Raw genomic sequence first — 27671 nt, forward strand, 5'->3', positions numbered from 1 at the left:
ATATATGAGACAGATATTGCGCCATTTCCTTTCCCCAAAAAAATCAATTATTATTATTAATATTGACGTGAACGCCTGGGTTCCACGTTGGTAACAGCCTTTTCCCTGCAAAGTACGATGGGCTGTTAATCGGCCCCATTTCCACCGTTTTTTTTTTATTGGTGCCATTTTTTTACTTAAAAGCATGCAAAAAAAAAAGACGTACTAGAAAGGTTGAAGCAGGCTGGCGATCTTCGCCGCAAAAAGCAAGCAGCTGAGAGCCATTTCGCTCTGAACAGAGCTGCTCGGTTGACAAAGCTTCAAAGCACGCCTCAGGAATGCGGCCACTTCGCAGGTATGCATGCCATGATTTCGCGCGGCATGCGCTCTCAAAAAAAAAGAAGAAAAAAAAAGCCACATCCCCCACGCCCCTGTTGCGGTCTCCGCGTCCACGCACCGAGTTTCTTGCACTGGTCCGCGCGAACCACAATGGAGGTGGTAAGAAGAAAGCATACCAAGCCATTTGCGAAACAGTTACCTCTGTTCAACCCTTCCGTTCTTTTCTCTAATTCTTTATAAGCTTGCATTTCAGAGAAACACGGGAATGATGAGCGTCACTTCGGTTTTCTGAGAACAACGTGGAGGCACGGCCAACGCGGGGCCCTCATATCCGGTTTTGTGTTCGTGCGCAGTCTGTAGGAGCGGATGTCGACGCCTGCGGTTGTCAGTCTGTGTTAGAGTGCTTGCGCTTTTTTTTTTGTTAAAATTTTGGTATCTATCGGTTTCTGGACGATTCTTCGCTTTTGATTCTCGGCAGAAAAACGTTATAACCTAATTTTACATTTCCCTAAACAATCACGCTTTGTAACTCAACTGGCTTCGTGACCAAAGACGACGTGTAGTGAAATGTGCGCAGGGATGCATGATGCGTCCGTATACCAGGACCGCCAAGGTTCTGCAACTCAAGAACTAAGCTGCAGATGCCCCTCAAAGGATGCCCTCCAGCCAATGGCGTCGACCGATTCCAATGGCGTCGAAGTTAATCCCTTTTTACCTGCTAGAGTGACACAGCAGGGTTTGGCAGATTAACATGCAGAAAAATTAACATGCAGAAAAACAAAGTAATGTTCAATGGTCTAGCAAGGGAACAGCAGCTCACAATTGGCAGCGAGGGGCTGGAAGTGGTAAACGAATACGTCTAGTTAGGGCAGGTAGTGAAAGCTGATCCGGATCATGATAGGGAAATAGCTAGAAGGATAAGAATGGGGTGGAGCGCATATGGCAGGATATCTCAGATCAGAATGGTAGTTTACCATTATCACTCAAGAAAAAGGTGTACAACAGCTGCATCTTACCGGTACTCACCTACGGGGCAGAAACGTGGAGGCTAACGAAAAGGGTTTAGCTTAAGTTAAGGATAACGCAGCGAGCCATGGAAAGAAAAATGACAGGTGTAACGTTAAGAGACCGGAAGCGGGCAGAGTGCGTGAGGGAACAAACGAGGGTTAATGAGATCCTAGTCGAAATCAAGAGGAAGAAATGGGCTGGGGCTGGGTATGCAATGCGAAGGTAAGATAACCACTGGTCTTTAAGGGATTCGAAGAGAAAGTAAGCTAGCAGGGGGCTGCAGAAGGCTATGTGGGCGGATGAGATTAAGAACTTTTCAGGCAAAGGGTGGGTGCAGCTGGCAAATTACAGGGTTAATTCGAGAGACATGGGAGAGGCCTTTGCCCTACAGTAAGTGTAGTCAGGCTGATGATGATGATGGCTTTTAATGATAGCCTCCGAAGGCACTGTCAAAAGACAGTTGACGAGCTTATGAATATTTCACGCTTACAAAACAAAAAAGGAAAGAGTGAGAAAAGAACGTCTCTTTAGAACTCGTGGTAAGACCGGTTCAAATGTCAACCCACGTTCGAGTCTGCTTATACTCGAGAAAATACGCTACACTCAGGTCTCGTCCAGCCCGACCGGCCCGATGCGCTTTCCAGCCGCAGAGAGGCGGGAAGAGGTGCGCGCGTCCTCCTTTCCACGAGCTTTTGCTTTGAAACTTTCCTCCTCCTACGTCTGCTTATCCTCCTCCTTTCTGTCGCGAAAACGCGCTGCTCGCGGAAGGGGCTTGCCACCGATAAGCCCGTGTTTCTCTCTGCGACGCTATCGTTCGGAAAACCGTGGGTGACGAACTCCAAACACGCGTGCGGGCTCCACCAGAACACCGCTTTTTTCTAGGTTGTGTTCTTGCTGGCAAACGCAGTGTTGCCAAGGAGGAACTGTCTCAACGCTTGCGCAATACTTCTACAGAAAACAGACTACACTTCAAGCCTCCATATGTCCACAGCAATTCTGCGGGTGGTCCCCCGAAAATGCACGCGGAGGCCGATGAGAAACTGTGTGTCGCGTCTCAAGTGTAGTGTAGTACGCTGACAGACAACAGACCACTTGAGGTCCACGCAAGGAGTAGTCTTGTCGGGTTCCGGGCTCTCGTGTCGTGTACGTGGGTCAGACGAGGAGCGCGGATGTCACGGAGTGACACCACGTTCGCTTTCCTGGTGACGCAAGGACTGGCAATACGATTGCGATTGCACACCACGCGGGCAACGAAATGTGCGGACAGTTCGAATGATCTTAGCAGTAATGTCCGCTGCTTTCCAATAGTTCTTGAAAGAAAAGGTGCACCTACCCTTTTGATCACCATCGCACTGACCTAATTCACTGCACGACAAGGGCCTCTCCCACATCTCTGCAATTAACATGGTAGAGTGCCGGCTGCGGCCAGCTTATCCCCACAGACTGCCCGATCTCATCCGCCTACCTAACTTCCTGCCGCCTCCTCCTATGTTTACCTTGTCTTAGAATCCAGCCTGCTGGCTTAATGACCATCGGTTATCTTAATTTCTTTCGCGTTACATGCCCTGCCTCCAATTTCTTCCTCTTGATTTCGACTAGGATTCACTAACCCGTGTTTAATCCCTGACCCAGTCTGCCCTCTTCCGGTCTGTTAACTTGCACTTATCATTTTCCTTTCGATGGGTCGCTGTGTTGCCCTGTTTCAGTTCAACTGTTTCGTTAGCCTCCCCTTCTGCTCCAAAAGTGAGTACTGGTAAGGTACGTACAGCTGTTACATACTTTTCTCTTCAGGGATTCTGGCAAACTGCCATTCATGATGTGAAAGTACCTGCCAAATGCTCTCCACCCCACTCTTAATCTTCTAGCTATTTCCCTCTTGTGGTCCGTATCCGCGGTCACTGCCTATTTTAGTAGAAGGACTTGTGTCTGAGCTAGTTGGTGTTTTTTGGTAAACGCATTCCCTTATCTCTTCCAGCGCCTGGATGCCTATCGTAAACACCTACTGCCTTCCGAGACTGTCGGCCATTACTTTAGAAAGTGAAAATTGGTTGTTGGGGAAAGAAAATGGCGCAGTGTCTGTCTCACATATCGGCGGACACCTGAACTGCGCCGTAAGGGAAGGGATAAAGGAGGGACTGAGAGAAGAAAGGAAGAAAGAAGAGGCGCAGTGGAGGGCTCTGGAATAATTTCGACCACATGGGGATCTTTAACGTACGCTGACATCGCACAACACACGAGCGCATTTGCATTTCGCCTCCATCGAAACGTACCCGCCGCGGTGGCTCAGTGGTTAGGGCGCTCGACTACTGATCCGGAGTTCCCGGGTTAATAATAACAATAATTGATTTTTTGGGTAAGGAAATGGCGCAGTATCTGTCTCATATATCGTTGGACACCTGAACCGCGCCGTTAGGGAAGGGATAAGGGAGGGAGGTTCGAACCCGACCGCGGCGGCTGCGTTTTTATGGAGGAAAAACGCTAAGGCGCCCGTGTGCTGTGCGATGTCAGTGCACGTTAAAGATCCCCAGGTGGTTGAAATTATTCCGGAGCCCTCCACTACGACACCTCCTTCTTCCTTTCTTCTTTCACTCCCTCCCTTATCCCTTCCCTAACGGCGCGGTTCAGGTGTCCAACGATTATGAGACAGATACTGCGCCATTTCCTCCCCCCCCAAAAAAAACAATTATTAAACCAACCTCCATCGAAACGCGGCCGCCGCGGTCGGGTACCAATACTTTAGTTCTTTGTATATTAATTTTAGGTATACCGTTCTGTTTTACCTGCCTTAATCATTGATCATGTTTTGCAATTTTTCATCTGAGTTACTCAGCAAAGCAATGTCATCAGCGAATCGTAGATAACTAAGGGATTCTCCATTGACTTTTATCCCCAACTGGTGGCAATACAGGTACCTGAACTACCTCGTGTAAACACGCGCGGTGACTCGAATTGCAGAGAACGTGTGTCCTTTCCTCAGACACTTCCTTATTGGGATTTTATTACTTTAGTTATGGAGGACTATGACAGCTGTGCAGCCTCTATAAATACCTTCCAGTGTCTTGACATATTGCTCTTTTACACCCCGATTTCGTAATGCCTGCAAGACTACTGAGGTTTCGTCAGAATCAAATGTCATATATTTCTTTCGTGCGGAGAGAAATCTGATAAACTGAGTCATTCTTGCGCGGTGACGATCGTAGAAAAGCCCACATTTTTGGGCGCGAAAAGCAACGTAAGCACGTTTTGCGCATTTCCTTTCAAGAAGTGTCATACGTTCTACAATGAAGCGGCGCGTGATCGCGAACCTAATTGTTCGCAAGGAAATAGCCGCTGGCAAGCATCGCCCAAATTGCAGCGTGTTTTTGTTTTGACAGTAGTGGCGGGCAAAAGATATAAATCACGCGGAAACAATTGTGATCACGTCCTGCTGCATCCACATCACTTAGTTTGGAGTTGAGTGGTGTTTTTAGTCCAGATCAATCATCTGCTTCTTTCATTCACCTGCGTTGCTCGTCAGCTGATTCTTTGAGGGGCAAGATATCATGCGTGATACTTAAGATCACGCCGGATGGTAGAGACTGTCACAGACTGGTGAGTTTATTGAATGTACCGCGTAGAAATCAACGACTGTAAATGCAACGCTTTCTGCTTGCCACCAATCACGTACACAGTGCCAAAGTATTTTCCAGAATTACGCCGTACCTCGTTAACGCGAGACCGTTCACTTCGAGTGGAATAAAGCATCAACCACTCTCGTGGTTCGAAGAAACGAGATAAGTGGCAGGTGTTTAAAGTAGTTAAACCGAGTAGACGTGCAAAAGCAGGTTGTCATTCTTCAATTGGAGAGGACAGTTAAGCTGAATGGCGCGATACATTTGGTGGGCTAATACCCATATATGCAGAATTGGTCATTCCATGTGCAATATTCTCGAACAAAAATTTCGAATATTGGAAAATAGTAAGGCACTGTTATGGATACATCGAAACTAATGGCCCATTCTTCCGATGTGTAGCAAAATCTTAATTTTAAACTTCATACATCGCTCGCATCGAGCAGTTCAGACTGCCATAGAAAACCAATGGGGAACGCATTTGACGATAGCAAAAACGTTAATAGGAAAGAAAAAAAAAACGCAAGCCTGCCGACGAGAGATTTGCGGATATATTGATTGTTATAGTTAAATTTTGCAATATATGAAAAAAAAACTGCGTTCATAAACTCTTTCCCGTTCTAAAATGCCTTTGTCCAGATTTGTTGGGTGCGTCTACTTACCATTCATAGGTGGCGGCGGCGGACAGATGGCGCTGTCGCCCTTCCCGAGCTAGTGTTCCTGTATAACACTATCCCGAGCTATCCCGAGCTATAGTGCCTAGGATATACTGGATAGTGAGCCGACCGGGGCCTCCTTGGTGGCACCGAGAGCGATGAATGCCGACGGCCGCCGCGTGGAGCGCTGCGAGTCGGGAGGCTCTTTGTTGTTTGAGGCCAGGACGGGAGTTTTGCGGACTAAGACATTTAGAGTCAGGTACCACGAGATAGACACGTTGTGCGTTGAGTGCGGAGAGGAGGAAGAAGCGGCTGAACACTTGATACTTTTCCGTAAAGGGCTTCACCCTAGAGTGGAAGGCAGTGGGGCTGATTTACTTAAGGCATTGAGGTTTAAGGACAGTGAAGGGAAAGTAGATTTTAAGCGGGTAGAAGTAACCAAGCGAAGGTTATCTGATTGGTGGCTAAAAGCAAGACAAGAGGAAACTTTCACAAGTCATGGCTAGGTGGCTTGAGCCACCGCCCGATTTAAAGGGTTCAGCCGTATCCATCCATCCATGCGGACCATGCCGTCTCGCTCTCTCGCGACATCTGCAAAATAACTGCTGCATCTTTGCTTTAGTTAAGCCGTAAGCGACCATAGCTGTCAAGGAGGCAGGTTACAGTGTTTCTTTTGAGTCTCCGATTAGAAGTTACATATTTAGGGCTTGTCGCATGCGCGAAAGCTTCGATGAAGTTCAGCACATTTTCGAGCTTCGAACATTCGGTGCTTACGATTAAGGGAACAGGGAAGATGTGCTCTAGAGTCGATACAGCATAAACTTTTTATCTAGAGTACTTTTTCGGCAACATTTTCTATTACAGAGGAGGTGAAACACGTCAGTTAATTTTACTGGCTTTTATTTAGATGTTCTGCGTGCCCGGCTTTCAGCCACAATTCTTTGGTACTTAGTGAAAGCATAGGACTCTCCATCGGACCGCGTACGTAATAAACACTTCTCAGCACAAACAAAAAACAAAAAACATGACTTTGTTGGAAGTGTGCTTTCCTGCGGCCGGCTTTATGCCGCATCTACCACAAAGATTTCTCAAGGAAACCTCCGTGATCAAGGATTCCGCCTCTTTGCAGGCTCATTGTGATTATATATGTTTTGAGTTCTCTCTTTCCCTCAGATACACCACGGCTACCGCTGAATGCCCATCAAGCAAAGTTGTTTTCGTCATGCTTCCCAATAGGCGTACGCTAATTAATCCACTGGCACAGATGGCACTTCCATCCATGCCACTGGAATAGAGATGTTGTAGAATATAGCTCTCGCTGGAGGGCAGATATATATGTTCACAGTGATTTTGCGATTCACCAGTTCACCAGCGCTTGCTTCTTTACAACCACAGTGTGTGGTGCACTTTTCAATTATAAGCTCTGTTGTCGGCACCAGATCGTTCCGTGCTCACCGATTCGCCACTCTCAATGGCCGAGCACAACTCGGAGGCTTCCGATGCAGGTGGCCTTTGACGCTTTGCTGGAGGCTTTTGCTCGCACGGATGTCGTTTCCCTCTTTGCTGATATTTTAAGCACAATGTGCTTTAGATAATGCGCGAATATCGGAGGCATGGTGTCAGGCTTCAGACGCGGTTTATCGCGGGGAAGCGATCGCTGGTTTTACTACGGTGATATTGAACATGCGCTCGATAAAACTGCTCTCAAAATGTTTCTCCCAAACCACAGCAGCTGGCGTCAGCCTTTCGCCTTCGCTTTTGAAGTTTCGTTCCCATTCTGCAAGTAGCATCAGATGGTGCAGTAAACATGGAAACGCGCTCCTTGTGCGAGCGGTATACCGCTTTTACATTCTGGCACAAAACAAGACTTCTCTTTGCACTGCCGCTTTGGCTTTGACATCTTTTTGTGCAGTCACATGTAGCTCGTTTAGTGATGGGCACGGGAAAAGAACAATCGATAGCTCAGTCCATATAATTTGACTACACGGTGAAAACACGCAGAACGGATACACGCACGCACAGAACTCGCGCACAAAACCGACAAAATCACCACAGAACTATTCGCAGGAGCGGACGCGATGACTTGCATGTGCAAGCAGCCACACAGGGCAACAAACAATACACCTCGTTCAACAAAAAATACGCGCACAAGCGGGTTAATCACGCACGCACAAGACCAGGCTGCCTTCCTATAACCGAGAAAACGGCGTCGTCTGCTGCGGCAGCACCCTCCTGACAAGCAGCGCCCGCTGTCGCCATCGGTGGGCTTACATTGCAAACGGCGCCACCAACTCCCATTGCGCAGCACTGGCGCTCGGCACACTAGCCAGTATATTCTAGGCACTATACCCGAGCTAAAGCCCCTTGAACCGAGTGGCTTCACGGGCAGCTTGCGCGGCGCTCCTCCGAATTTACCCGAGCTTCCTCCCATTGGCTGCAGCTTGCGCGGCGCTCCTCCGAATTTACCCGAGCTTCCTCCCATTGGCTGCAGCTTGCGCGGCGCTCCTCCGAATTTACCCGAGCTTCCTCCCTTTGGCTGCAGCTTGCGCGGCGCTCCTCCGAATTTACCCGAGCTTCCTCCCATTGGCTGCAGCTTGCGCGGCGCTCCTCCGAATTTACCCGAGCTTCTTCCCATTGGCTGCAGCTTGCGCGGCGCTCCTCCGAATTTACCCGAGCTTCCTCCCATTGGCTGCAGCTTGCGTGGCGCTCCTCCGAATTTACCCGAGCTTCCTCCCATTGGCTGCAGCTTGCGTGGCGCTCCTCCGAATTTACCCGAGCTTCCTCCCATTGGCTGCAGCTTGCGTGGCGCTCCTCCGAATTTACCCTAGCTTCCTCCCATTGGCTGCAGCTTGCGCGGCGCTCCTCCGAATTTACCCGAGCTTCCTCCCATTGGCTGCAGCTTGCGTGGCGCTCCTCCGAATTTACCCAAGCTTCCTCCCATTGGCTGCAGCTTGCGCGGCGCTCCTCCGAATTTACCCGAGCTTCTTCCTATTGGCTGCAGCTTGCGCGGCGCTCCTCCGAATTTACCCTAGCTTCCTCCCATTGGCTGCAGCTTGCGTGGCGCTCCTCCGAATTTACCCGAGCTTCCTCCCATTGGCTGCAGCTTGCGCGGCGCTCCTCCGAATTTACCCGAGCTTCCTCCCATTGGCTGCAGCTTGCGTGGCGCTCCTCCGAATTCACCCTAGCTTCCTCCCATTGGCTGCAGCTTGCGCGGCGCTCCTCCGAATTTACCCTAGCTTCCTCCCATTGGCTGCAGCTTGCGCGGCGCTCCTCCGAATTTACCCGAGCTTCTTCCTATTGGCTGCAGCTTGCGCGGCGCTCCTCCGAATTTACCCTAGCTTCCTCCCATTGGCTGCAGCTTGCGTGGCGCTCCTCCGAATTTACCCTAGCTTCCTCCCATTGGCTGCAGCTTGCGCGGCGCTCCTCCGAATTTACCCGAGCTTCCTCCCATTGGCTGCAGCTTGCGTGGCGCTCCTCCGAATTTACCCAAGCTTCCTCCCATTGGCTGCAGCTTGCGCGGCGCTCCTCCGAATTTACCCGAGCTTCTTCCTATTGGCTGCAGCTTGCGCGGCGCTCCTCCGAATTTACCCTAGCTTCCTCCCATTGGCTGCAGCTTGCGTGGCGCTCCTCCGAATTTACCCGAGCTTCCTCCCATTGGCTGTAGCTTGCGCGGCGCTCCTCCGAATTTACCAGAGCTTGCTCGGGTAAGCGGCGTCGCTGTTGATATACAACATCAGAAGAAGGGGAGATGGACGGAAATTGAAAATTGTTTTTTTTTTGGGAAAGGAAATGGCGCAGTATCTGTCTCAGATATCGGCGGACACATGAACCGCACCGTAAGGAAACGGATGAAGGAGGGAGTGAAAGAAGAAGAAAGAGGTGCCATAGTGGAAGGCTCCGGAATAATTTCGACCACCTGGGGATCTTTAACGTTCACTGACCAGAGGTGGGCATTTGACCTAAAAAATCTGGACCTCAACCTCAACCTCAAAAATAATTTGCTGACCTCACACAACCTCAACCTTATCAGTGGAAGTGAGGTCCCCTTAGACGCCCTCACCTCACTTTTCCTGAGGCCACTGCTGACCTCACTCAATCTCACGTCAACCTCAAATTGTGAGGTTGAGGTCGGCTACTCGACCTCAGAAAACAAACGGAACACAAAACAAAAAGCGATTAAGAGGTTTTTCAGTTAAAACAATTCTGAGAATTCTGTGAGAGAGGAAAACCAAAATGATGATGGTATTATTTAATAAGGTGTGTACAGACTGCACTATTGATGTGCAAGCGATAGGAGAAGCTTATAATCTGGGATGACCTCCCAGAGAGCATATGGCCTGCGGGCATGGGTGTCCCATACACGCTTACCCCCAGTACGTCGATAAGTACTTTATATGTGTCTATATTTAGCAACCTGCTTCGTGTATACTTGCTCGTATTTGAAGCCCCTCGCTCATTCACGCACGGACCGGCAGTTGACAAGCACAGCCCTTCTACACCATCTACCAGAAATTGGGAGGAGGGGCGAGGTATTAACGATACTCTTTTCAAGGTTGAGAATAGTTACCGAATGTAAAGAAACGGGTCGTCGATGTACTTCCCAATGCGACGGTTATGCAGACGCATATCAGAATATTTCGATTTTCTAGCTCTATCCGGCATAGCGAGAATGCTCTTTTCAGTCCTTTGTATGTTGCCTTCGAAAACACTTAACGAGCTGCGACTGTAGTACACCAACAGAGACAGGTTGCATTTATGTCTGTGTAGAAGCGAGCGGCTTCTTTTATTAATGCGAAAGCATTAGACGGCTCACTTTCAAGGTCATATCCTCAAAAAAGTGTCCGCAAGAAACGGCGCCATGCGCCGACGAGTCACGCGACGAAGATGATGATGTCACACGACTAATTAATACCGATTAATATAATTAGACAACGCTAAGTTCAATTAGTAAAATTAGTGATGACATCATGTGAGTGTGGCGTCATACCAGGTCACATGACAGCGATGTAATGTGCCATCACACCTACACACGTGACAACGATGTTTTTTATCGTCATACCAGGCTCCCATTCACCCCCTTCCACCCCCATTTCAAGGTCCATATGGATCCCACATTACTACACATGCGCGCATGACGCATGACAGAGAGTGCCCACAACCCGGTACACATTAATGACATTTGGATTGTCCAGCAGGAAAACGCGCCAGTTCTCATGTATAACATACTGCAAAGATCATGCAACGACACACGCCTTTGACTCTTGAGGTGATGGCGATGATGACGAAGCTAACAGTGTATCCTTATGAGCCAGGGAAGGTCTGATATACCGCTACCAAACAAATATTGCCAGAATATTGATGAAATGTTGCAGGTACTTTACCCAGCAACCGAAGACAATTATTGTGCGGGAAAATAGCAATACCTGCAGCTAATAATTAAGGATGATGATGTGGATGCTCCTGGGAGGTCAAGACCCTCCCCCGTTTCCGCCACTTCCCTCCAGGTGGCGTGGTAATGGTTTCGAAATCCTGGGAATTCTCCGATGACTCGGTGAACCCACGGCATTTTGAAAGAAAGGGCTAGATTATGTCTTCGAACACTGTGCCAAATGTTAAAATCACGCGGGTCAAAACAACTGGCCTAGAGTGGGCAGCGTGAACCGCTCTCTCTGTAAAGAGCACCATGGCTCTCCGCTCAAATCTCCCCGCAGCGAAATCTTTTTTCGAGTGCCCCCTCCCCACCCCGGGGAAAAGAAACTGCTTTAGTATTCATACGCCTCAACAGAATTCTGGGTATCATTTCGTCAACCAGTTTGAGACAAAGCTGCTTTAAGTCAATCACTTGCTTTCCTTCAAAACTGAACTGAGAGAGTGGCGTGCTGTGACAGTAACACTCCTTCCGGGAAGACCAGAGGGACATGCGTCTTCCTGTAGGCTCGGACTGAACAGACATTCGGCGCAGCATCGAAAGGAGGGAACTGTGGCATACGGTTGTCCAAGCAGGGGAAACCGAACACCAGGCGCCATTGCATGAACACTGCGGTGATGCCCTGCAACTCCGCTTCGGAAGCGGCACTCGTCGGAGTAAGACGTGGCAGCTGCAAAAAGTCTCGACCTCGAAATTTCGACCTCACTGAATGACGACCTCACTCAACCTCAAACTCACGAGTGAGGTCGAAAACCTCATGAGGTTGCCCACCTCTGGCACTGACATCGCACAGTACACGGGCGCCTCCAACGAAACGCAGCCGCCGCGGTCGGCGGTTGACAAGATTCTTGGTCGGTGTTGGTGAGCGTATGATCGATGTGCTTTCGCACTAAACGCGCCAACAAGCCTCCACGCGCGCTCAAGAGGTCTCCGCCACTCCGTTCCCTGGAATATAGTGTGCACTGTACCCGGACTATTGCCTGCCGCGAGCCCGCTAGCCACTGCAGCGCGACCCTGTTTTTTGCAAACATGCAGGAGGTCTCTTAAAGGGAGGCAGGATTAGGGATGGTGGTGTGAAAAGGAAATAGGTCCGAGGGCCTCTCGGCGTCGGTAGGTGAGATTGATCACAGCTTCTCGGGTTGCGTGAAGACACGGGGAAAGAGCCACTCCTGCCAGGTACTGGCAGCTAGCAGTATGGCCGTGCCATGGAATATTGTGGTTGAAGCCTCTGTTGCAGTCCAGGCAGGTAAGTAAGGTGTTCGAGGAAAGAGATGCGTAAGCAAGGAGAGGTAATTAAGGATGCGAGTTTGTGCGAGGATAATTCTGTCTAGCTTGTGCATGGAGAGCAAAACACACTGCACTGGCACGAGATAAAAAAAAAAACGAACGTGTGCTGATACTACTGAGTCAACACCATCATATATGCTATCCAGGTTACATTCACTGTACGGAAGAGTTTTAGCATAGCGCTTATCGCCAACGTTACTCTACCGATTTGCACGGCATGCCGCCGGTGCGCATGCACAGACCATCAGATGGCGCCAGGTGCCCAGCCAATAAAAATTCAGGAAGAAGTATTGGAGGGAGCTTCCTTGAAGCCTAGTTATAAAAAAGAGAAAGTCTGTTCCCCCGTGGTCGCAGCACCACGTTATTGCGTGTGGTGATGTCTACCTCGCTGCGCGAGCACATGCGCGGCAAACTGACGGTAGATCAACCGATCAACCTCTCTGCTCTAGACGCCCGCGCCAGGGGTCTGGAGAGCCCCTGACCATAAACGAGTGAGAAAACTCGTCATATGCGGCGTCAGCGGCTTCCAAGTAGAAAAAAAAGGGTCCAGATGGAAAATTTACAACTGAAACCAATTGGTCAAAAACCAACTGTGTTTTCGCTTTCCATTGGACTTGCCCAAAAGAACCCAACTGTTGCTTCCAATTAGAAATAATTGGTCACCCAACCAGACCAAATGCCGCACCAATTGAACTCAAATGGCATACTCTATTCAACTCAAATTGTTTAAACTGGCCAGCCAAAACAAAAAAATTAGAATTAAATTTGGAACCAATTGAGTTTTCTTTTACGACTGCTGCGAGACTTCTGCCAACATTTCTAAACGGGAACTGAAATTATAATTACACTTTAATGAAAATCAAGCGAGACCAACAAGCATGAATCAGACACGAAAACACAATAAACAGACACTATACCAACATAAGACCTCAACGTATGTCCACATAATACACTTTTGCAGTCTGCCGCCGCGGTGGTTGAGTGGTTACGGCGCTCGGCTGCTGGCCCGAATAGGGTGCCTCGATGCGCGCGCCCTCTCCGCCGCTCCGTGCAGGGTGTAGCCATCCTTTGACAGGGTCAGTGCCGCCGCCGCGGAAGAGGGCAGCCATATTTGAGCCCACTCCTCGCTTCCCCACGGGCCGGTTGCACGTGCGTGGTCGCGCGTCCGCCCGGTCGCAGTTTTCTTCGGTTTCAAAACTCGCAAGATGCCTGGCTGTTGCGTGCCACTGTGCTCAAACCACTCCAGAAATGGCTGGAGAATGTTTTCATTCCCAAGAGACCCTAAAAGAAGGCTCCTCTGGACGGTGAAGATAAAGCGGGACAAATGGCAGCCTGCAAACTCTTCGCGCATATGCAATGTAAGTACAGTGATTATTTGGACGGTTGCGATTTTTTGTAGTTATGTCTGTCGCTGCAGGTTTACATTTAATATGTGCGCTGGAAGTTGTGTTAGTGTTCCTGGAAAGGCTGTAACTACGCACGCTACGTGACTACATCTTTTATGAAACATATATAAGGAGGAATTATACAGCAGATGAGTGGCGGAAAATCATTTTCATAACTCGCAGGTGTGGACATGGATTTTGTATTTCTGTGCACAGGCTAATAAACACAACTAACGGTAATATTAGTTATATACAGTGAAGCGTTGCAGAAGCACTCGGCATTTATGCAATAACAGACTGCTTGCTTGTAGTCGGTTAGCTTAGAGCCGACAGGTTCTTGATTAATTTTTCAAATGGCCCTAAAAGCAAACGCATCAAGAGACATGCGTCAGAAGCGTCAGAAACTTTGACAATAGTTTTGTAGAGTTTTTATTTGTTCCAAGGCTGTTTGACGAAGCCAGGAATTAGTTACTTTTGGTAAAACTACCGTGAATGTGAGCTTTCGTATATAGTAGCTTCGCTAAGAACTTGTTGCTTCTATCTGGCATTTATAACGTTGGCGCAGTTATTGTGCAGTGCCGGCTATTTCCCTTGTGCGCAGCCATTATTAGTCTGACATTTAGGATTTGATAAATGCGGCTGCCGAGTGTGCGCGACTCCTTAACATCGCTGGAGCAGTGCCAGAACTTGTGTATCTTTCAAAAGGGGCATTTCTTTCTGTTTGTACTACATACTGGACGCCTGAATTAATTTTCTTATGCAGGCCCATTTCGAAGACAACTGCTACGAGAATCACCGCGCGGATGGAAGGAAGCTGCTAAAGTCAAACGCTGTTCCAACCATTTTTTCGTTCAGACGTAAGCTGCACTATATTTTATTATTGATGGCAAATATGATGTGCATCACTGTTGTGACTCATGAGTTAGAATAATAGCGCTTAAAATCTGGCCTTCTAAATGCGGTACCAATTGCATTACCAATTGCAATTTTAAAACTTTGTCATTGAAACTGTGCCTGTTGCCAAATGTTTGGGAGTGCTCTTTGAACAGCACACGTCTTGGGATCTGCAAGTAGATACAATCATTAGGAAAATATCCAGAGTATCCGGAGTACTTTCTAAATTGAGACATTGCCTCCCTACATGTGTAAAACGCTTTATATATAACTCTCTTTTTATGTCAATAATAAACTACTGTTATTTAGTCTGGGGGACAACCACTTTATCAAACATTAATCAGTTACATATAATACAAAAGAAGGCTGTTCGAGCGATCATGAATGTCCCATACCTTGGTCATTCCGAACCACTATTCAGGGAGTTAAAATTAGTGCCGCTTCCTGAACTTTATCACCATACTCTCAGAAAGCGTTATCAAACAGGTATCAGAAAGAAAAACAAAACTCTTGAAATTATATCGAGTCTAACACTAAACAGAAATGTTCGGGACACTCGCTATCACGAGACTTGGGAGGTTCCGTGTAACCGCACAAAATATGGTGACCAGATGCTGCGATTTCAACTGCCGAAATTACTTAACTGATTACGCACACATATATATATATATTTTTTTTTCAAGTTACAACGCGTTCGCCTCTGTGTTTTTTGCACTTATTTATTGACTGTTTGTTCAGATGTGTGGTGATATTGTTACTTTCCTATCATTATTTTTTGTATGCAAAGTGTTACCTGCCTAGTTTTTTTGCACAAGTTCTTTTCATTGATTTCATGTCTTGCTCATATCTAATGTATATTTGCACTGCTGTGTCGCTGTCAAGAAGACGGTCAGTGGGCGCTGCCAAGCCCTATTTTTGTGGCTTTTTGCCCACTGTCCGTGACATCAGTGTCTGTGGGTATTGATGTTGAAATAAATTGGAATTGGAATTGAATTGGAATTGGAACTTTTCAAGCTTAAAATTTTCGCTTTTAGGTTATGGTTCGCGCAGCTATGAAATAACTGCCGACACTGAGCAATTCTGACGAACTTCACTCATTTCTGCTCTTGCATTTCCTTTTGTTTGTGCAGCTATGGTCCACCACCAAAGAAAGGCTCCTAAGGAGAGAGGCACACCCGCTCTACCAACTACATCAAACTCAACAGTGCAGGAACAAGGACCTGGCGTTTTTGCGGATTGCGATGAGCCTGGGGGAACGAACTTAAGTGAAGAGGTTGTCTATCAGCCTAGCGATGGACAAACAGAGCAAAATGAAGGCTGCGATGCACATTCATCCAGTAGTTGTTGCGCTCAACTGAGAAAACAACTGGAAGATGTGAGAAAGAACCACAGACAACTTCAAGAAGTGCATAAAAAAGCCAACTTGACTATTAACTCTTTTAGAAAGAAGGTGCGAAAGCTAAAAAGCGCCGTAGAGCACTTTAAAAAACGGATAAAATTTTTAAATAAAGATCAAGTTCGTACACTTTCCCGAAAAAGCAACAAGGGAAGCATCTGGTCGCCGCAGACTATTAAACAGGGGCTTCAACTGAAGTTTTCTTGTGGGAAGTCTGGTTACAGAACTCTCAGACAGCTCGGCTATCCACTTCCGGCAGAAAGAACTCTATCTCGTCGCCTCCACTGGCTCAAGTTCTCACCAGGAATTCTTACAGACGTTGTAGAACTTCTCCAAGCGAAGGCACAAGGCATGGAAGATGTAGAAAAAGACTGCGTCCTCTTTATCGATGAGATGGAGATTGCCAGAGGGTTTCAGCTTGACCGCGCTGAAGACATTGTGTATGGGGGAGTGACATTGCCACAAAAGCCAGATGAGCCTGCTAATCACGCTCTGGTGTTTATGGTTGGAGGTCTCAACCAGCGATGGAAGCAGGTGATAGCTTATCATTTCACTGGAAGCCATGTGGATGGCCGCACGCTCAAGGACATTGTTCTGCAAGTTGTCCAACTCTGCGCCGATATTTCCCTCAGAGTTCGGGTTGTAACGTCCGACATGGGCGCCTCAAATCGAGCGATGTGGCGTGAGCTGGGATTTTCTAGCCACCGAAATTCGAAGACAACCTGCTCAATACCACACCCTTCGCTCAATGATATGGAGTTGTTCTTCAACGCAGACGCTGCTCATGTTTTGAAGAATATTAAAGGTCAGTTAATAACATCTCATGCATTTACATTAAGTGAAGCAACAGCCAGCCAGTGCGATCTTCCCTCACGTGAAGTGAAACTGGATCATGTGCATGCTGTGCTGGAGTTTGACAAGGAAAGGGAGCTAAAGCTCGCACCGAAGCTCTCTGAAGCCCATGTCTCATCTGGACATTTTACGAAAATGAAAGTCGGACTTGCCGTGCAATTTTTCAGAGAAGCTCCCAGTGCAATCCGATACCTCATCAAGGAAAAAGTGCTGGACATAGAGGCAGAAACAACAGCTTGGTTTTTAGAGCTGGTATCAAGATGGTACGCATTAATGTCGTCGCGTCATCCATCTGTTGCCCTAAGTCTGCACGATGTGGCGAAGCATCATAGAGCTCTGGAAACTCTAAACCTGGCTCTAAACACCTTTCAAGGGATGAGCATGGGCAGCACGTCTCAGTGGAAGCCATCGCAGGCGGGCCTCCTGATCTCCACAACGGTCGTGCTTCGCCTGCAAGACATTCTTTTGAACTCGGAGGGCTACAGCTTCTTACTCACCAGCAGGCTGCTACAAGATTGCCTTGAGAATCTTTTCTCTGTGGTTCGTCTCAGGAAGCCTGTCCCAGACGCCTATGATATGAAATGCGCACTGAAACTTGTGTGCATAAGCCAATTTTTGCACACGCCGTCTACCACCAGCTACAGTGTTGACGATTCTGAGTACCTGGTTGACCTTCTGTCAAACGGGAAACGTGAACTCGCTGAAGCCGAGGTAAAGGAAATCGATGACTCGGAGGTTCTGTTCATTGAAGCGCTAACATCGACTGAATGCAGCATTCTGTTCCATATTGCCGGATTCCTCGTTAAAGGTATTCTGAAAGCCATAAATAATTGCGAGCAGTGCAAAGCTACTCTGCTCGGTTCTAGTGACGCTGAAAATGCATATCTCACAAGGCTGAAGGAGTACCTCGAAAATGGCGACAACCTGCATTACCCCAGTCCTGAAGTGATGAAAGTGCTGAAGTCGTGCGAGGAGCATTTTAAGGGCATCACAGAATGGGCGGAAAGCCTTCTAACTATGAAATCTCCAGTGCAGGCTGTGATAAGATACCTAAGACAAATGGTTCCGTTTAATGTTGAAACATGCCAGGTTCACAACGAAATCATTCAGAAGTTGTTATACTCGACCTACGCTCGAACGAGGCTGCGAATTCACCTGCGACAACTGGAAGAAAAAAAAGTCAATGGACATGCAAGCAAAACGTGTGCTGGCGTCAGCTTGCCGTGAAGAGATTTGTAAATATTGTGTATAAATGTCAAATTCACCATAGTTTGCTTGTCTCCTATTTTTTGACAGTAGCTTTAATAATTTACAACATAAATAAACTGCATTATTACAACTCCTAAGTAAGTGAAATTTATGCACTTACGTTTCTCATTAACTCTTCACACTATATAAGAAAAACTTCCTCAGTCGATGAGACACGCGCATTTTCCCAATATAGGCTCTGTTGATAGATGTTATTTTTTTGCCTTTTCATGAGAGTATTTTTCACAGTCAAGTTTGCGTTCACTTAATGTTTTCGGTGAAGGTATGAAGGCGCCGAAATTATCCCATGCTTTGTTAAAGTGGTTACTTTACATGAAAAAAAGCTGCACGAATTATGCAGCTGCATTGTATATTACAGCTACAGTGCAAACTCCTGTACCACAGCATTGTTTCTTTTTTTTTACCTGCACAAATTAACAAACAAAAACAAGCGATGCCAAGGATCAAACGACTACGAATGTCCAAGGGCCTACAGATTGCGTCCATTTGATTCTGAGGGGGTAAAATGTTTCATTAATAAGCCTTATCATTCTCAGCATTTAATATTGACTAATACGTTGCGGCGAACGAGATAAACTCTGTTTTTGCGAGTCAGCGCACTGAGTCCCAGACAATTTACAAAACTCCGTAAGTCAGCTTTTCTGCATAAAAAAAAAAAACACCTTTACGATTGCGACGCGAACTGTCCGAGGGAGAAGAGTTGGGTGCAGCGCAAACGACTTTTATTCCTTTATGTTATGGTGTGCACGGCCAGGCGAGCACCTTGGCACAGCTGCGTTTCAAATTTCCTTCAGGAATGCAGCCCGGGGAGGGTGCATTGTAACCGCAGCAATGGCTTGGGAGAGCGGCCCCTAATCTCTTTATTGTGAAAGCAACACAGGGCAGAAGCCTGTAGGAAAGGGTTCGGCAACAATAGATGTCCCCAGCGATGCACCCTATTTCTGCCTCCAAAACCTGTTTCGCCGCGATGGTGAAGGGGCCTTCGCTGCGCAGAGAAGCTTACCTCCAGTGTTCTGAAACGAGTGGGCTCAAATATGGCGGACACTGCAGCAGACGACGCGGTTGTCCCCACCCTGCACGGAGCGGCGGAGAGGGCGCGCGCATCGAGGCACCCTAGGCCCGAAAGACGCGGGTTCGATCCCGGCCATGGCGGTCGAATTTAAATTGAGGCGAAATTCTAGAGGCCCGTGTGCTGTGCGATGTCAGTGCACGTTAAAGAACCCCAGGTGGTCGAAATTCCCGGAGCCTACGGCGTCTCTCATAGCCTGAGTCGCTTTGGGACGTTAAACCCCCACCGCTGAAACGAATGGCAGTGTGCAGCACCACGTGAACCAGTTCAGGAGGTGCAGCCGAAACGAATGGACCTATATATGCTGGGACAAGTGGCGGTTGAACATTAAGCGAAGTTATCTTGTTTAAGAATGCCCGCGGTGATGGTGTAAATGATGAAGACAATTCAGAATATTAAGCTGCTAATACCTTACACACATATATATATATATATATATATATATATATATATATATATATATATATATATATATATATATATATATATATATATATATATATATATATATATATATATATATATATATATATATATATATATATATATATATATATATATATATATATATATATATATATATATATATATATAACCACTTAAGTTTTGCGCGCATGTACGGTACGACACATGCTTACCGCCATTCGCTTGTGGAATAATCTGCCTGATCACATTACTTCCGAGTCAGATCAAGAAAAATTTCGTCATCTCCTACACGAGCATTGTTCATAATAGCACTTACAAATAACTTTATCTTGTTTCTTACACTTGGCAATCTGTTTCGAACTTCTTGTGATATTTCTGATGCACTGCTACCTCGCTCCTGTGAATTGCTATTTTATGCTGCGTCGTGTGTTCACTTGTATGACCTGTATATATTATTGCTTTTTTGCGTCTTTTTCACTGAATATCACTTCAAGAATTGTACTCCCTGATATGTTCATTCTTTGTGTATTTTACTTTCTAGTATTAATGCTTTAATTTCGTTAAGTTTTACTCATGTTATTTCCTTAAGTGTACCTTTGTGGCCTTTCATTACTACAGTTGTTCCTGTTTCATGTTTTTATCTTGGTAGTAATGTTGATGAGCCCTGTACTGAGGTGTATCTTTTGTATACCACTTTAGAAGGCTGCTTACTCTGTAACCCCCCTTACACAATGCCCCCATGGGGCCTGTGAGGTATTTTAAATAAATAATATATATATATATATATACACACACATACACATATATATTTGACTTCCACTTGATTTTCCAAATTGATTCACCCAATTGGAACCAATACGGAGCTGCCAATTGGGAGACCAGCTTCCACTTGGCTTTCTCGGTTCCAATTGGGAGCTAATTACATGGTTCCAATTGTGCAACCCAAGAGTGCCGAAACCAAATGGAACGTCACGAACCAGTTGAGCAACCAATTTGGAAATGCAGAACAAATTGGAATGTCCAATTGGATTGATGAGCCATATTGCATGGCTGACCTATTGGGTCCAACTGGTTTCAACTGGAACCTAATAGTATGCCCAATTGGGCCATTTGTGTTTGTTTTTTTACTGGGCTGGCATGAAGCGTTATCCAGGCTGTCGCTCGCATTCTTCGGTGATTCCTGACGAATATTAACGCACTGCATAAACACGTAGATGTAAAACCGGCGCAAAAGAGAAAATATTGTTTATTCTAAAGGTTGAACGCAGCTTGCAATTCACGCCGAACAAATGCATGATTGCTACCAGTATACACATTAAGATATGTAAACAAAGGTAGCGTGCGGTAGCGCTGAGATGCCGTCATTGTCATTGGCCGGCCATTCCTGGGGCCGGGAGTTACGCACTTGTGCGGTGAATGCTGAATCTTGCACAACTGTCTGGAAGCATTCATTTAGCGAATACATGCACTGTTTGCTAAGCAAGCAACAGATATCACAATCAGCAGCCATGGGACCCTCGGCAGTCACGCAACGCGGCTGCTCGGGCAAATCGAAGTAATGTGACCAGCTGTGGATTGGCCGACTGACGCGCTGTTAGCTACGGGTCACCGACACAGACGTCCGCCAAGCATCGGCGTAGCGTGGCAATAATAAATCAAATGCAGAAACCGTGTTGACATATATGCCTAGCAATAATTCTAATAGCAGAGCTAATAACCTGTTTGGTTTGCAACAATAGGCAATTAGTCTAATAAGAAGTGTATAAAATAGAAAACCCGATAGACTATACTCTATTTGCTGCATTTCTTATAGTTGCCTATTAATTGTTGATAAGCTTATAGGGTATTAGTTTTGCTCTTAGATTTCCTGACGCTGGGAGGTTGCATTTGCAGGCCTATATATCACCATGACATACGTCTATGTTTGAAGAATTATCGTAATTGGGGAGCACCGAGACATCAAAAGGCAATGCAGAATATACATTCTCTACACTTACCGTGTACAATACACAGCTAGCCTTCACTGGGCTTTTATAGCCCCTCTCAACAGCACAGCTATACGTACTGGTTGTGAGTTGCTGATCAGTGAAGCTATACAAATAAATATAACTAGATGTTCGTTACGTGCTGTAAAACTTAGGTTTTTTTGTAACCTTCTCTTAACTGAAGACTGGAACATTTGCCGACGCGTAAAGAAAGGAGTGTTGTTTAAAATTGTTCATGTGGCTTCCAAGTAATGTATCAGAGTGACAGGGGACTTCTATAGCAAATACAAGAATGTATTAGACTAATACGAATCTGTGTTAGAATTTTTTAAAGGAATATGCGGTATGCTGATTGAGATCGGCTGAAGTGAGCCGCTTGGTATCTGAACTTGGTGTCGTCCCTCGCTCGCCTGGCTTTTCTCAGCATATCGCAGTACCAACCAAGTTTGCTGGCATTTCGAAAGATGCTGGTATGCACAGCATCTGTACGCATGAGAGGAGACGACACAGCAGTCCGTGTGTCGCAACTTTACTTTTGGGGCTCACGTGACCAGGGTTGTAGCTCTTCCCTGGTCATGACATCATAGCACACCTCGGCGCTCACAAACCATAATGACTCAGTGTAAATAATGCAATAATAAATTATTCAGCGCGCTTATAGGAATCAAATAAGGAACATGTATCATGCGTACTGGGGCAATACGCAAAGTTTGAAACAAGGAACACACATACGAATGATTTGGTGTCTCCACCACTTTAACTCACTTGGTAAAAATGTATTACGTTATGGAATTACTTCAATATAGATTTTGTTCGGACGTCTTGAAGAATCAGAATCATTTACATATGTATAAAATATATGGCATATGATGTTTCAACGAACAGCGTGAATAAAAACAACATAGCCAAGATTGCAATCGTGTTACCCATAGATGAATCATGTAATATACACAAAACAATATTTCAACCATGTCTTCAATATTGTAAAACCTAAAAGTAAATTTCATAAAAAAAAAAGAATTTATGTTGCCAAAATTATACCCGAAATATGGTAAAAGGTGCCGAAATTTTTATGTACCCTTTTTATTTAATAAGTTATCTCAGCAGGAATTATGTCTGTTACAAGTGTGAAGCGAGCACTAATACGAGACGTCAGTTTTTTACAATTGTAATTCTGCTGGTGACAATCTATGCGCAATTCAAGGTAAAGTGAAATCTCTCGGTACAGCTTCATAGGTGCGGCAATCATCGAATCCAAGAGATACCGACCTCTTCAGGAACAATCCCTGCTCTGGAACTCACCAGAAAGCATAAAATGAAACTGTCCTCGACGGTGCAAGGCAAGGTCAGTACAGGGCCATAGGTCAGCATACATGACAAGACCAGTGTGCAGCTTCACAATAATAGGATTTTTACTGACAGGCTTGAGACTCGGTACACAATGTTTGGTGTCGCTGTCCGGCACGGTATACACATTTCGCGGTAGAACGCGGCCGGGAAACAGGAACAAAATGAGAGAGCGTGTTTGAGAGAGAGAAGGGCGGTGAGGGAAATGCCCCAGCTACACCATGTTTTACATGGGGCTGGGGTCAAGGGTAGGGGAGAGACAATGAGATAGAGAGTGAGAGACAGCGCGCTGAATAAGTTATACATATCTACAAAAAGAAAGCGCCACAGTAATGTACACATCCAAGGAACAATGTGTGCGCAGGCGAGGAAGGCAGAAGCTATCAGCTTCAATGAGAAAGGAGAAAACGGGACATAACGCACGCGGGCAGTGTTGCGAAAACTTAACGACGCTTCAGTTTAACGGCTACACAGTGGCATGTGCGAAGAGGCTGAGCTCGAAACACAAAGCAGCGAGACCGTGTGATTGACGTTCAGCTCTGGTTTCCGTTTATCTGGAGAGGCGGCCAATGTGCAGGTAGCATCGATTGTGTTGTTGTCACACCTCAGTGGAAACCCAGAGGTAAATCGTACACAGTCAGCACGATGCAGGAAGACAGGGTTTGTTGTATTCAAACCGCCCTGAGCGTTTTGATATTGCAGCCCACGAATTTCATCTTACTTCCCGTATGGCCAAGCGAACACAATTTTGCCCTTGATAAACTAAGGCGCACTAAGCGAATTAAGGGCATAAAGCAGCGACAACTCAAAGTTTAATCGCATTAGGTACAAAACAAATTATTACTCAATTTGTGCTCGGGATTAGGGTAAGATCAAGTTTTCTCCACAGTGACAGGAATGGGAAGGGTAGACCTCTCTCTCTGCTTTTGCAGCTGAGAGTTTGCTTTGCGAGCCTCGGCAACAGGGAGTGCATAAAAATTACGTATGTACAGAATGCAAGTGTCTTTTCCACATCAGTCAGCATTACAATGGGCAGATTTTTTCTGCTCTGCTTTTTTCCAAATTCAACACTGAGAAAGAGATGAAACCTGAAGCCTCAGGAACCCTTGCTTCTGACATGCTGTACATAACAATCCCATACGTCTAAGAGCAAACTTGCACCACAATTAACAATCTCATCAAGACATAGTCTTAAAACTGGAAGCTGAAGCACGTGTTTTCTTTTTCAAGTGTGTATCAGGAAGCATGTAGCCTGTAGAAGGTGCATGTGTCATGTGTGTTTGCATTGGCAGAGCCTGCCATGCTACGTATATCTTATATCATCTTGCTACGTGCATTGTTCAAATTGTTGGGGTATGGAAGAAATTATGCAAACTTAACTGCACTGTTCGACATGATCTTCCCCTTGTTCTTCGTATGACAATGTGGTCATCTGTAATGTGGTAGCAAAAAAAAAAAGCCTCGCATATAATTAGCAGACGAAGCTGAACATGTATTGCTATGTGTTAGATGCTCAGTCACAAAAAAAGTTGAAATAATAAAAAGAGATGATGCTCATGCTCAAAGTCATTCAATACAGGTAACATTCTAATTCAGAAAAGAAGTTAAAATATTTCTAGTCACATATATTACCCATAATACACTTTCAATGAGAACATACCTGCCGAACTTGCCAATAAAGACACATTTGTGATTTGCACTCAACGATTCATGGTTTCTTTGAAAGCATGAATTGTATTTAGCTTTAGTACCCACACAGATAAAAGCAAGAAAAGACAAACACATAAATACCAGAATGTGTATCTTACAAAAAGGTTTCTATGTACATTTGAAGAAAAGCAAGTCCTTGCGGAAGCAATGAGGAAAGAGTGCTTGACCGACAGATATCACTACAGCCAACATTGGAAAAAAACAGTGTCGGAGCAAATGGAGAACGCGCTGGTTAAATTAACACTAGAAGTGGGGACTGCCGCTGGGATCTGGCGGATTTGTCGCGCATCAGCGTCGCGCGCTTTTCCCACCTCCATTCCGTCTAAAAAAAACCATCTTCAAGGAGGACACCGAATTCTCACCTCAAGCAGCATGGTTACTGTTACGGCATGCCACAACATCGCATGTCAAAAGAAAAAAGCTCCGGAATGCTTCGAATGTGCCACACTTTCTGCTCTAGGACAGCGTTACGCAAAATGTAAAGAGCTACTTAAAAACAACAAAAATAAAGAAAAAAGAAACAGCACCAAATGCACGCGAGCGTTAACACCACACTGTCGTCTAGAATACTATACAACGCGGAGAAAGAATGCGAGTCCCACCAGCAACGAACGATGCGCATATGCTCAAAGATGCGCTTAGGGCAACAGCAACTGTGGCTAAGCCAACAAAAAGAAGACTGAACAGAAGAAGAGACAGTGCCACAGAGAAAGGGATAGCGTTGGTGGCGGAAATGCTTTGGCAGCTCCCAGCATGGTGTGCTTTGCGTTTTTTTCCCACAAAGTCCCGTCATCGCGCGACGGCAGCGTGTGCGTGTTTATTCCCCGCTTGTGTCGGGTAGTGCCAGTGGCGGGCCTTTGTTCCGTGCGTGTGCGGCAAAACACCGATGTGGGAAGAAGGGGAGCGCTGCGAAAGACCCAGTGTTCGGGGAACCCTTTCCGGCAGTCTTTCTTTCGGGGAGCAGCCTTGCTGTCGTCCTCTTCTACGTAGAATGCAATTGACCCTGTTTGGCTCCATTTTGTGTTTGTCGGCAAAAAAAGAAGAAGAAGAAGATGATGGTCACGCCAGGGGGTGCTGCGCAATGCATGCGCGCCCCGGAGCAAAATGGGAGATGTGGAAGGGCAGGCCAGTGCCCTCATGACCTGATCCAGCCGCTTGGTTGCTGTCTGCAACGAAGAAATTGTGAAGAGAAGAAAGGGCAGAGATTTAGAATCCATGAGAAAAACGGTTGTCTTGTATATGACTTTCATCTGAAAATAACTGGCAGATGAGCTCGTCAAGTTAACCTGAGAATAAGTCTAACCTCCATATCTTACATCAGGTGCAATGCTGTGAAAGATACAGAAATAGTTCGCATTAAAACATAAAGGGAGGCGTGTATCCGTGCTAGTTTTGTGGCCTAGTGGTCTAAGGCACAAGAAAGTGGCTGTGTGTCATCGGCAGTAAGAGCACATTTAATCAAGCTCATGACAAATGTACCATGTAATAGACATACAAGCAAAGAATTCATATTATTTCGTTCCCTGCGAGGAGTGCACTACTTTTGATCATGGATGTAAGCAGCGGAAACAAGATCGCTAGCTTTGATAACGCTGCACATGATGTATGAAACGAAGTATCAGTTAGCTTGGCGACAGAACTACACATAGAAAATTGCATCTGCGGTGCAGTCAAATACCTCATAAAGCTTTTTTCATGCGACACAACTTATGCAACGTTGTAGAAGTAGAAAACATTTATTCACGAAAAGGTACGATAAAGAGAAGAAAATACAGATTTTGGGTGGAGTCCTTATTTCAAGCTACAATAAATGTAATAGCACCTGAGAAGTAATAAACATTCTGTAAGCTGGGTACTCCCTATTTCCATTATAACCAAACTTACAAATACTGCAAAGTGAGAGTGTGGGAAAATTTAAGCAACTGAAATGATCATGCAAACAGAATAATGCTAAGATAATGCTTTATCAGTATAAAGTAATTACTAGCGATGCGGATGAGTTGGTTTCAGCAGCCCGCCATAGGATGACACCTTAGAGGCCATATCAAAATATAAAGTACAGCTCAGCTCTATTAGACACTCTCATTGAGATCCACTCACAGGGGCAAGGTGAAGTCGTGCAGTGCCTGACGCACGGACGTGAAGAGGGCCCGGTTGCTGTCGTTGGGCGGCGATGAGCCATTGGGTCCGGCGCCGGGCGGCCGGTGCGTGGTGCTGTCGACGCAGAGCGCCTGCAGGCGGCTCAGGTAGCAGTCGAAGTTATCAGGTGTGGGTTTCTCCTCCAGCTGGGGGATGCGGTCGAGTAGCGAGATGAAGTTGTGCTTCAGCGAGTCATAGTACTCGTTGAGGCTGCCGGCCCTCTGAGACAGCGCCTGGTTGTCCTGCATCGATGAAAAAATGTTGTCTCACTGCTGTGCTATGGCTAATGCCTCTAAACCTCTGTGGTAGAAAATTTTAAATTCCTCTGCTTCAAGTGTCGTGCTGTAGTACTGCACCCACTCAACTTTTTTTTCTTCTTCTCTACTCCTCATGGCTCTTTCACTACATTCTTTTCTTTCTCAATGGCCCGTGCTGTCTTCTTTCCCCGTTTGTAGCAACTCTTCCTGATCAGTACGTTGCTGCACCCTTTGCCTCGACGGTTAAAGTTGTCGAGAAGTTGGCTGTCCCTCACACCTTACAAGCGTGGTGGGCGAGTTCATTGCTGCTATCTCAAGGAACAGCAAAAAAAAAAAAAGAATGTGCGCTATACTCAGTTTGTTTCGAAAATTATGATGTGACATGTTTTCTAAAGCAGGTTATTTAAAGATTATTTAAAGCAGACTATTCAAACTCAAGTTATGTTTATGCACATATGGTAATGCTGCTCTTGACAGGCGCCAGTATCATGAGTCTTCCCACAGAAGCGTGCAGGCGCATTGCTGCCAGAGCTGCAGCGTTTGTCAAGCTAGCTTGCATGAGCAAATGGGGGAGCAAGCATGTCATGGCAACAACCAAACTTCGCTCGTTACGAGATTCTGCATTTCAAGGGAA

General features: G+C 46.2%; 2 protein-coding genes across 17 annotated transcripts in view; one reads left to right on the forward strand and one right to left on the reverse strand.

The window, feature by feature from the left end:
• The first annotated feature begins 13376 nt into the window (after positions 1-13376).
• LOC144106917 (uncharacterized) lies at positions 13377-18104 on the forward strand. The gene is made up of 3 exons (XM_077639876.1): positions 13377-13666; positions 14457-14550; positions 15718-18104. The coding sequence occupies exons 1-3, from the start codon at positions 13514-13516 to the stop codon at positions 18060-18062; spliced, it is 2592 nt and encodes an 863-aa protein (XP_077496002.1). The 5' UTR covers positions 13377-13513; the 3' UTR covers positions 18063-18104.
• Positions 18105-22972: 4868 nt separating this feature from the next.
• The window catches only part of LOC144107724 (uncharacterized), a 260626-nt gene continuing 255927 nt past the window's right edge, over positions 22973-27671 (reverse strand). For all 16 annotated transcript variants that reach the window (XM_077640867.1, XM_077640863.1, XM_077640859.1 and 13 more), the window contains 2 exons: positions 26742-27022; positions 22973-25807 (listed from right to left, as the gene is read on the reverse strand). In XM_077640867.1, the coding sequence (XP_077496993.1) occupies positions 25777-25807; positions 26742-27022 (312 nt within the window). In that variant the 3' untranslated portion in view covers positions 22973-25776. The remainder of the gene's footprint in view (positions 25808-26741; positions 27023-27671) is intronic.

This window comes from Amblyomma americanum, chromosome 10, assembly GCF_052857255.1.
Source record: "Amblyomma americanum isolate KBUSLIRL-KWMA chromosome 10, ASM5285725v1, whole genome shotgun sequence".
In the NCBI taxonomy this organism is placed as follows: Eukaryota; Metazoa; Arthropoda; class Arachnida; order Ixodida; family Ixodidae; genus Amblyomma; species Amblyomma americanum.

Excerpts from the sequence above, each read along its gene's own strand:
- LOC144106917 (XM_077639876.1), top strand. The coding sequence starts at position 13,514 with ATGCCTGGCTGTTGCGTGCCACTGTGCTCAAACCACTCCAGAAATGGC. Across the intron at positions 13,667-14,456 it reads ACTCTTCGCGCATATGCAAT|GCCCATTTCGAAGACAACTG; the intron begins GTAAGTACAGTG and ends TTTCTTATGCAG. Across the intron at positions 14,551-15,717 it reads AACCATTTTTTCGTTCAGAC|CTATGGTCCACCACCAAAGA; the intron begins GTAAGCTGCACT and ends TTGTTTGTGCAG.